The 11,419-nt window shown below is 36.6% G+C and overlaps 1 protein-coding gene across 1 annotated transcript in view; it reads left to right on the plus strand.

The window, feature by feature from the left end:
- Positions 1 to 11,419, plus strand: part of SPDYA (speedy/RINGO cell cycle regulator family member A) — a 36,926-nt gene that overhangs the window by 24,100 nt on the left and 1,407 nt on the right. The window contains exons 5-6 of the mRNA XM_036753068.1: positions 8,813 to 9,116; positions 10,873 to 10,901. Coding sequence (XP_036608963.1) covers positions 8,813 to 9,116; positions 10,873 to 10,901 — 333 coding nt within the window. The remainder of the gene's footprint in view (positions 1 to 8,812; positions 9,117 to 10,872; positions 10,902 to 11,419) is intronic.

An 11,419-nucleotide genomic window follows, 5' to 3' on the forward strand; every position in this document is an offset into this window, starting at 1 on the left:
TTTAACAAAAAGGTAAACTGAGGCAGATCTCCATGCAAGATAGCATTTATTAGCAGAGGCATGCTACCTTTCAATAGATGGATCAGTGGCTTGCCTCCTCCCTAAGCAAGAGGACATTTCCCCTTATATGGGGTTTTAAGGAGTATAGAACAAAGAACAGAACAGTGTAAATGAAATCATGGAATTGAGGGCAACATGATTGGTTGGAAGTTTAGTAACTGGGACTAGTAATGACTCCCCCTCTTTCTTTCTCATGAGACTAAGAAGTGCTTACTGTTTAAGTCCAGGTGGTCAGATAACAGCCCAGACTTTTTGGATAGCAAACCAGACATCCTTGAAGGATAGCTTGGTGGAGTAAAGATATTAGGCCTGACTCCTTTCTGTTCACACACATTTCCCAAAGTTAGCAAAATTCCTTGAGGCAAGAATAGATTTTTAAATTTAAGTCGTTACAGGTCAGATGAACTCTGAACTAAGTTCAGAGACAGAGAACCATGACTTAAGCAATTACAGGACAAAAGCAGTTTCAGGACAAATTCAATTACTTATAAATAGCATCAATAAGAAAATTACACAGGATCAATTTTAATCTTTTCATTTATATCTATCACAGTGGTGTCAAACTCAAATAGAAACGGATCCCTGCAGGCCACAGATTAACTTAGAAAACAACAAATTAACATTATGTCATATTGTATTTTAATTTGTTTTGTTAAACATTTCCAAATTATATTTTCATCTGGTTAAGGCTTCACTCTGGGAATTTGACACCTCTGATCTAAAGTACTGCTTTGCACATGGGAGGTGACCATTAAATATTTGGTTTCTCTTGTTCATACTAAAATGCTATACTTTAAGAAAACTATATGTGAAAACCTTTTACAATTTGTTATATACTTAATGGCCATAAAGAAAGAGAAATGATCAAATAAACATGTAGAATAAAATGCTTAAGCATTTAACAGATTAGAATTGCTACATATATATATGTGTATATATATATATACGTATATGTATATACATATATGTATATATATACATATACATACATACATACATATATATATACACACACACACACACACACACACACACATATCCACGGTGGTCATCAATAAAAGGAATGGATCCATACACACCAAAATATTTATAGTACTTTTTGTGGTTGCAAAGATCTAGACACAAAATAGATGCCCAGTGATTAGGAAATAAATTGCAGTATATGAATGCAATGAAATATCATTGTGCCTTTAAAAATAACAAAAGTGGTTCAGAGCCATTTTTATAGGTTTTTGGAGGGACTCGGCAGGGAGCTCACTGCTTTCCAGACGCCATCTTGGCTCCGTCCCTGGAAGTGAACTGTTTTGTTTACATTCCTACATAGAAAGATGATGTGTATGATTCATGAGACCTCAATATCATAGTACCTGAAAGGAATATGCATATATATATGTTTATGTATATATACATATATATAAGTGAATGTGCATGTATGTATATATGTATGTGTATATATATATAAGGAGAGAGAGAGAGCAGACACAGGGTGAGTTGAAGATGAAGGGAAGATATCTAAAAAAAATCAAATTAAGGGATGAGAGAGGACTATATTGAGAGAGGGAGATAGGGAGAGATAGAATGGGGTGGATTATCTCGCATAAAGGTGGCAAGAGGAAGCAGTTCTGTGGGAGGAGGGGAGAGGGCAGGTGAGGGGGGAATGAGTGAATCTTGCTGTCATCAAATTTGGCCTGAGGAGGGAATACCATACATACTCAATTGGGTATCTTACCTAACAGGAAACAAGAGGGAAGAAGATAAAAAAGGGGGGGGATGATGGAGGGGAGGGCAGATGGGGGTGGAGGTAATCAAAAACACACTTTTGGAAAGGGGACAGGGACAGGGTCAAGGGAGAAAATTCAATAAAGGGGGATGGGTTGGGAAGGAGCAAAATATAGTTAGTCTTTCACAACATGAGTATTGTGGAAGGGTTATACATAATGATACACATGTGGCCTATGTTGAATTGCTTGACTTCATAGGGAGGGTGGGTGGGAAGGGAAGAGGGGAGAGAATTTGGAACTCAAACTTTTAAAAACAGATGTTCAAAAACAACAATAACAAAAAAAAGTTTTTGCATACAACTAGAACATAAGATACACAGGCAGTGGGGCATAGAAATTTATCTTGCCCTACAAGAAAGGAAGGGAAAAAGGGATGGGAGGGGAGTGGGGTGACAGAAGGGAGGGCTGAATGGGGAACAGGGCAACCAGAATATATGTCATCTTGGCGTGGGGGGGAGGGTAGAAATGGGGAGAAAATTTGTAATTCAAACTCTTGTGAAACTCTTGTGAAAATCAATGCTGAAAACTAAATATGTTAAATAAATAAATTTAAAAAAAATAACAAAAGTGATTTATACAAAGAAGCATGAAAAGATTTATATGAGCTGATACAATGTGAAGTAAGGAGAGCCAGGAAAACAGCTTACACAATGACCACAACAGTATAAATAGGAGGAAAACACCACACAGAACTGAAACATAATGTTGCAAAATTATAAACACCAAACTTAAACCCAAAAAAGAGATATGAGAAGATACTACCACCTTCCTTCATCCATTCCTTTGCAGAGGTAGGAAAGTCCACTGGTATGGAACATTGCCTATAATGTCTGTTTTAATTTTTTTCTGAATTTATTTTTCTCTTTTGAAAAAATTCTTTGTCATAAAAGATTGCTCTTTGAGAAGGATATGGAGGAAATGTAGTCACTGTAAAAACAAATTTTTTTTTCTTTTTTTTTAAATTTATTTAATATATTTAGTTTTCAGCATTGATTTTCACAAGAGTTTGAATTACAAATTTTCTCCCCATTTCTACCCTCCCCCCCACTCCAAGATGGCATATATTCTGGTTGCCCTGTTCCCAGGTCAGCCTCTCTTCTGTCACCGCACTCCCTTCCCATCCCCTTTTCCCTTTCTTTCTTGTAGGGCAAGATAAATTTCTATGCCCCATTGCCTGTGTATCTGTTTTTCTAGTTGCATGCAAAAACTTTTTTTTTGTTGTTGTTGTTTTTGAACATCTGTTTTTAAAACTTTGACTTCCAAATTCTCTCCCCTCTTCCCTTCCCACCCACCCTCCCTAAGAAGTCAAGCAATTCAACATAGGCCACATGTGTATCATTATGTATAACCCTTCTACAATACTCATGTTGTGAAACACTAACTATATTTTGCTCCTTCCCAACCTATCCCACTTTATCCAGTTTTCTTCCTTGACCCTGTCCCTTTTCGAAAGTGTTTGTTTTTGATTACCTCCTCCCCCATCTGCCCTCCCTTCTATCATCCCCCCTTTTTTATCTTCTTCCTCCTTCTTTCCTGTGGGGTAAGATACCCAACTGAGTATGTATGGTATTCCCTCCTCAGGTCAAATCTGATGAGAGCAAGATTCACTCATTCTCCCTCACCTGCCTTCTCTTCTCTTCCTACAGAATTGCTTTTTCTTGCCACTTTTATGCGAGATAATTTACCCCATTCGATCTCTTCCTTTCTCCCTCTCTCAACATATTCCTCTCTCATCCCTTAATTTGATTTTATTTCTTTTAGATATCATCCCTTCATCTTCAACTCACCCTGTGCCCTCTCTCTCTCTCTCTCTCTCTCTCTATATATATATATATATATATATATATACACATACATATATACACACATACACCCATATATATGCATACACACATATATATGCATACACATATATATCTATGCATATTCCCTTCAGCTACCCTAATACTGAAGTCTCATGAATCGTACACATCATCTTTCCATGTAGGAATGTAAACAAAACAGTTCAACTTTAGTAAATCTCTTGTGATTTCTTTTTCTTGATTACCTTTTCATGCTTCTCTTGATTCTTATGTTTGTAAGTCAAATTTTCTATTCAGCTCTGGTCTTTTCACTGAGAAAGCTTGAAAGTCCTTTATTTTATTGAAAATCCATATTTTGCCTTGGAGCATGATACTCAGTTTTGCTGGCTAGGTGATTCTTGGTTTTAATCCTACCTCCATTGACCTCCGGAATATCGTATTCCAAGCCCTTCGATCTCTTAATGTAGAAGCTGCTAGATCTTGGATTATTCTGATTATGTTTCCACAATACTCAAATTGTTTCTTTCTGGCTGCTTGCAATATTTTCTCCTTGATCTGGGAGCTCTGGAATTTGGCGACAATATTCCTAGGAGATTTCTTTTTGGGATCTATTTGAGGAGGCGATCTGTGGATTCTTTCAATTTCTATTTTGCCCTGTGGCTCTAGAATTTCAGGGCAGTTCTCCTTGATAATTTCTTGAAAGATGATATCTAGGCTCTTTTTTTGATCATGGCTTTCAGGTAGTCCAATAATTTTTAAATGATCTCTCCTGGATCTATTTTCCAGGTCAGTGGTTTTTCCAATGAGATATTTGACATTGTCTTCCACTTTTTCAATCCTTTGGTTCTGTTTGATAATATCTTGATTTCTCCTAAAGTCACTAGCTTCCACTTGCTCCAATCTAATTTTTAAGATAGTATTTTCTTCAGTGGTCTTTTGGACCTCCTTTTCTATTTGGCTGATTCTGCCTTTCAAGGCATTCTTCTCATTGGCTTTTTGGAGCTCTTTTGCCATTTGAGTTAGTCTATTTTTTAAGGTGTTGTTTTCTTCAGTGTATTTTTCAGTATTTTTTTGGGTCTCCTTTAGCAAGTCATTGACTTGTTTTTCATGGTTTTCTCACATCCTTCTCATTTCTCTTCCCAATTTTTCCTCTACTTCTCTAATTTGCTTTTCCAAATCCTTTTTGAGCTCTTCCATGGCCTGAGACCAGTTCATGTTTTCCTTGGAGGCTTTTGTTGTAGGCTCTTTGACTTTGTTGACTTCTTCTGGCTGTATGTTTTGGTCTTCTTTGTCACCAAAGAAAGATTCCAAAGTCTGAAACTGAATCTGGGTGCGTTTTTGCTACCTGGCCATGTTCCCAGCCAACTTACTTGACCCTTGAGTTTTTCAGCAGGGTACGACTGCTTGTAGAGTAGAGAGTACTATGTTCCAAGCTTGAGGGGATGCGCTGCCACACCAGCACTCTTCCTTCCCCAAAGACCCCCACCCGGACTGGACTCAGATCTTCAGCAGGCTCTGCACTCCTGCTCTGATCCGCCACTTAATTCCTCCCACCACGTGGGCCTGGGGCCAGAAGCTACTGCAGCTGCAGTTCTGTAGCTGCCCCACCTCCGCTGCCCCCGGGGTTGTGGCCGAACCACGAACTCCTTCTTTTACTCTGTCCCCAGCAGCTTTTCCCACTAACCTTCTTTGTTGTCTTCGGTGTTTGTGGGTTGAGAAGTCTGGCAACTGCCACAGCTCACTGATTCAGAACGCTAGGGCTCTGCTCTGCTCCTCTCCCAGCTCCGTGTGTGAAAGACCTCACCCAGCAACCATCTAGGCTGTCCTGGGCTGGAGCCCTGCTTCCCTCTGCTATTTTGTGGGTTCTGCAGTTCTAGAATTGGTTCTGAGCCATTTTTATAGGTTTTTGGAGGGACTTGGTGGGGAGCTCACGCTCGTCCCTGCTTTCCAGCCACCATCTTGGCTCTGTCCCCCCAAAACAAATTATTAAAATAGATTTTCACTTTAAATTAGATTTTTTTGATCTTCTTCCCAGCTCCCCCACTGACCCCACTCACCGCCTGCTCTTCCTTATTGAGAAAGAAAACAAAACCCATTACAAATATGTATAGTCAAGCAAAAAAAAAAAATTCCTGAATTGGTCATGTTCTGCACTCCCCCCCCCAAAGAATGTCTTCATCTGTACCATTGGGTTTATCTATCAAGTGGTGGATAACAAGGTTTTTTTTTTTGGAGGCAATCAGGATTGAGTGACTTGCCAGGGTCACACAGCTAGTGTTAGGCCAAATATGAACTGAGGTCCTCTTGACTCCAGGGCTGGTGTTGTACCCACTGCACCATCTAGCTACCCCAGACAACATGTTTTCACCAGTCCTTGTTTAATCATGATCAGTTATTGTATTTGTTAGATAGAGTTCCTTAGTATTTCAAAGTTGTTTGTTATTGGATTATTATTCTCCTGGTTCTGTTTACCTGACTGCATCAGTTCATATGAATCTTCTCAGGTTTCTCAGAAATTATCCCTTTATCATTTCTTATAGCACAATAACATTCCATCACATTCATATATCATAATATCTTCAGCCATTCCCTAATTGATGAACATCCCATCACTTCTTTACCACCACACAAACAGCCACTATAAATGTTTTTGTCATATGGGTTCTTTTCATCTTTCTTTGCTCTCTAGTAGTGGTGTTGCTGGTTCAAAGATTTTATACAATTTAATTAGCTTCTGGCACAGAGTGGCAAACTGGCTGGCTGGACCAAATCACAACTCTACCAACAATGCATTAACATTAACATTTCCGACAGCATTTGTCATTTTCCTTTTGTCAACTTTGCCAGTCTGATGGGTATGAAGTAAGACCTCAAAGTTACTTTAATTTGCATTCTCTATTAATGAATTGGAGCATTTTTTTCATATGGCTATAATAGCATGAATTTCTTCCTCTGAAAATTGCCCATTAATCTTTTGATCATTTACCAATTGGAAACTGGCTTTTGTTCTTATAAATTTGAATCAGCTCCTATAGATCTTAAGTTTGAGATCTTTATCAGACAACCTTTTTGCAGCAATGTTTTTCCATTTACTTTTCTATTTTAGCAGCGTTGGTTTTTGTTTGGGCAAAACTTTTTAATTTTATGTAACCAAAATTGCCCATTTTACTCCTATGAACCTCTTATGTTTAGTCAGGAACTCATCCCCTGGCTATGGATCTAACAGGTAATTTATTCCATCCTCCTCTAATTGTTTATGATTTCACCCCTAAAGTCTTAGTCATATAGCTATTTGGAGCTTAACTTGTTATATGGTGTGAATGTTGCTCTATACCTAATTTCTTCTAGTCTGCTTTCCAGTTTTCCCAACAGTTTTTGTTAAATAGTGAGTTCGTGCCTAATAGCTGGGATCTTTGGATTTATCAAACACTAGCCTGCTGTGCTCATCTGCATCTGTATATTATGTACTTAAGTCTGTTCCAGTGACTAACTAACCTCACTATTTCTTAACCAGTACCAAATTTTTTTGATGATTACTACTTTGTAGTAGAGTTTGAGATCTGATATTGCTATGCCCCTTTCCCACTTATTTCATTATTTCCTTTGAGATAATTAACGTTTTGTTTTTCTAAATGAATTTTGTTTGTTCTCTAGCTCTATAAAGTAATCCTTTGGTAGCTTGATTGGGATAGCATTGAATGAGTAAATTGATCTAGGTAGTAATGTTATTTTTTTTGCATTGTCTTGGGCCACCTATAGGTCTTAGTTGTCAATACATATACAGTTCTGATTCTGCTGATCTTACTTTGTATCATTTCCCATAGGTTTTTGTGTTTACATGCATGCTTCATATTTACCTAACCCATTCCAGTAAACATTTTTATTAAGTACTTAATATGTGCCAAGTATTGTATTATGTTATACTCAAAAGGGAAACAGGCCTTGCCTTCAAGTGTATTGAATTCTTTTGGGAAATATGACATGTATAGATGGGCAAACGCAAAGTATTTTGAGAAGGGAAAGCACATTTCCTAGTCTAAGTGTTGGTGGAACAGCTGACCCTTGAAGGGAAGGTAAGATCCTTGGAGGCCAAAGTAAAGTGGGAGGGGTATTTCAGGCTTGGGAGATAGTTTGGGGTGAAAATAGAGTTGAGGGGAGTATGTCTTTTGGGCTAGAAATGGGGATTGTGGAGGGTTTTTAATCCCAGGATGACTTTGTGTTTTTCCTAAAATGAATAAGGAGCCACTAAATATTTCCAAGCCTAGGAATGTACTATCCCTTAGGAAGCATTTTTTGTTCATCTGTGTGGATGATGGATTGGAGCACCTTAATTTTCTATTGACATGTCATTTTTAAACCATTCTTTAATCATTGGACATAGTTTTTAAAAATATAATAAGGCAACTGTGAATATTTTTTATAAAGATAAGTTCTCATTTTCTTTTTTTATAATATATTTAGGATATATAGTCTGAACAATATACTTTTTGGGTCGTTAGGATCAGTTTTTTTTAACTCTTATTGTAATATTACTATTTACACCAGAATAGTTCTGCCAAAAATATATTGCAGTGCCTGTTTTCCTGCAGCTCAATCAATGTTAAATTTGATGATGTTTTGCTATTTTTGCCATTCTAGTGGCTTTAAGGTGCTAACTTAAAGTTATCTTGATTTATACTGCCTATCAGAGGCCTGGGGCATCTTTTCATGTGGTAAATAGTTTCTATGTTCTTCAGAAATTATTCCTTCATATTTTTGGCCATTGTCACATTAGCTGTTAGGTCTTATAGCTATATTCCTATTTTGGATCCTGTATTCCACTCCATTCCTTGAGTATCATCAGAAATTTATGATTAGAAAAGGTGGGCTGGTCATGTAGTAGTGAAAGTTAAGAATGACTGACAAATGGCCTGAATGATCTGTGGTCTTCCCTGGCATCCATATGAAGACATTAGCTTTAGAGGAAGGCCCCCAGCATGTTAGGTGGACTCCCCATTGATAATTTATAGAGGATATAAGTGACAGTGACCCAATTCTATTACATTGCAAGTAATGCCTTAGGAAGATAGCGACTTAGAAGTAATAGAATGAGATGTATTTAAGTTATGATTGTAGAGTAGTTAATTTTCAAGACTTAGTAAAATTCTAAATGAAAGTTTTTCATTATAGGTTATGGCTATTGCTCCAACACATTACATATGGCAGCGAGAACGATCCATGCACCACAGTGGGGCTGTCAGAAACTACAACAGAGATGAAGTTCAGCTGCCCCGAGGACCTAGTGCCACACCAGTGGATTGTTCACTTTGTGGCAAAAAAGGAAGATTTGTAGGACTGGGATTGTCTTCCTCCTCCTCCTCTTCATCCAGTGGCACATTAGAAATGATAGAGAAATACTCATCTCAGGAAACATACAATTCATTCTCAGTGGACTTACCACTTGAACCACCTCAATCTTACTGTTATTCCCAAGGTAAGATTTAAAGATATAAATCATTTTAGTTCACTTAAAACTTTTATTTATTGAGCATCATTTTGCCCTTTGGAACACAAAACGGCATTTCCAAGGGGTATATAGTGGTAGACAAAGAAAAAAGAAACAAAATAAATATAAAACATTCTGAGTAGAAGATTACTGAAAGAGGTAAGGGTTATTTTTTCCTTTATTTTGGTGGCTAGGTGGCAGTATCAATCTCATAGTTACTTATTAAAATTTATCAATCTTGGACTCAAACCCAAATCTTCCTGACTCATGTGGCTTTCCTTACCAATTACTGGAATTAACAAACTGAAACACAAAAAACCAGAAGACCAGAATCTCCCCAAGTCTTCTGGAATTATGCATAAAATTTCTTGAACTGTCTTTATTTCCCTCCCATTACCATCCACAGTAGAAACTTTACATTCTCTAAAAGTGCTACTAAACTGACCTGACAGTGTGTTAGAAGAGGGTAAGTTGTAGTGGTTTATTTGTCAGGGAAAAGTAGCCCTGAATGAATTTGAAAGTAACCATATGAATAGGAAATTGAGTCAATTGTATTACCAATTTCATCCAAATTTGTTTTATAAAATTATAGTATATTTCTTTTACATATACCAACTTCTATTTCTAGCCATTTGATGAAATATTGTGCAAAAGTTAGATTTCATTAACATTAACAGTTATAACAATATTTTATATCCTTTCTTCCAAGTATTTGTCCAACCTGAGAAAAGAAGGCAAAAGCAACTTCTCTTAAAGACCCTTCCAGTTTTGCGATTCTATTAATTTACATAGACTTATGTTTGGAGTTTAATTTATTGTTAGGATATCCCTGGGACACAACTATTATTTTACCTTTAGAATTCAACTTCCTCACTTAAGAAGATGACACTGATGCCCAGAGAGGTAAAGCCACTTGCCCATGGTCACATATTAGTTACTAGTAGTGTCAGAATGAGAACTTAAGTCTAATTTCCACTGACAGCACTCTATCTACATCATGCGGTCTTATCATTAACATGGTTCTTTGAAAAGCATTTTTATATAATTATAGCTGCTACTTAAAGCTTTTCTAAAATTTTTATGCAAATATTTTTGTTACTGAAAAATCTTAATTGAAATACACATTGCAGACTAGTTGTACTTTTTTGTTTCTGTCTTTAATGTTAGGTATTTTGAAATCTGATGGAAATTGCTATCAGTTTTAAGAAGGACATTTTCTTAAATTTCTTAGATCACTTGTCCCATTGAAGATTGTTTCTGCTACTCATATTATTACATTAGTTTCCTTTGAATTTATTTTAATCCTTTTCTAGTAGCTCATCTTGGTTCAAACAAGTATTAACAAAAACTCTACAATTCTAGAATGCAGCTTAGAGTACAGAAGGAATAAGCAAAAAAAAAAGGCTTCTTGGTAGCAAAACTTGAAGTCACAAAGCCTGTGCACTAAAGCTCAGACACTTTACTGCTTTAGAACTCAATAAACCTCTTTACTCTTATTTCAGAAATACTGATATTTAGTCACTTTGTATCCTAGCCCACAGGACATGAAAACTAGCAAATTATGAAGGAGGGGGTTGTGGAGAAGAAATTTGCTCCAGCTAAAGCACCTATCCCAACAGAAGCAAGTGACACCCGGTAACAAGGGAAAAAATAGGAAAAATTGTACAGAGACAAAAAAGTCAATGATGTATGGCAATTTGAAGCCATCTACAATAGGGGCAAACAATCACTATTTATAGCATAGTGATTAATAATGATAACAATAACAATAAAGTGAAATGGCTGATCTGATAGGGAACTATGGGGTAAGAGGAAGGGAATAGAGAAATAGTTGGTGCCATTCCTAGCCAGGGAGAATTTTTTTTTTAATGCTTGTAGGTTAAAAGGGTAAGCCTTAGTTATCTGATAAATTCACTTATGTAGGACTCCTTATTCCCTGACAGTATATAAGAGACATATAACAAATCAAAGATTGTATGAAATAGTCTAAATATCATAAATAATAAAAAGAAGTTTTACTTTATATTAATAGTATAGTTAATTATAATTGAGCCAGCTTAGTGTCAGGAGAAACCTGGGTTCAAATCCTGCCTCTTACACTTAACCATCTGTGAACATGGGCAAGTTACTTAACTTCTCTAAACTTAACTTCTTAAAATATTTTTCTGTTTCATGAAGCTATTAACCAATTGCTCTTTATAGCAATGAGACTAATATGAATACTATGAATTCAAACAAAAATCATCATGTAAAAGATGTTCAAACAAATGTAGTAATGTATTAAATGAAAA

This window comes from Trichosurus vulpecula, chromosome 3 (assembly GCF_011100635.1).
Source record: "Trichosurus vulpecula isolate mTriVul1 chromosome 3, mTriVul1.pri, whole genome shotgun sequence".
NCBI classification, from domain to species: Eukaryota; Metazoa; Chordata; class Mammalia; order Diprotodontia; family Phalangeridae; genus Trichosurus; species Trichosurus vulpecula.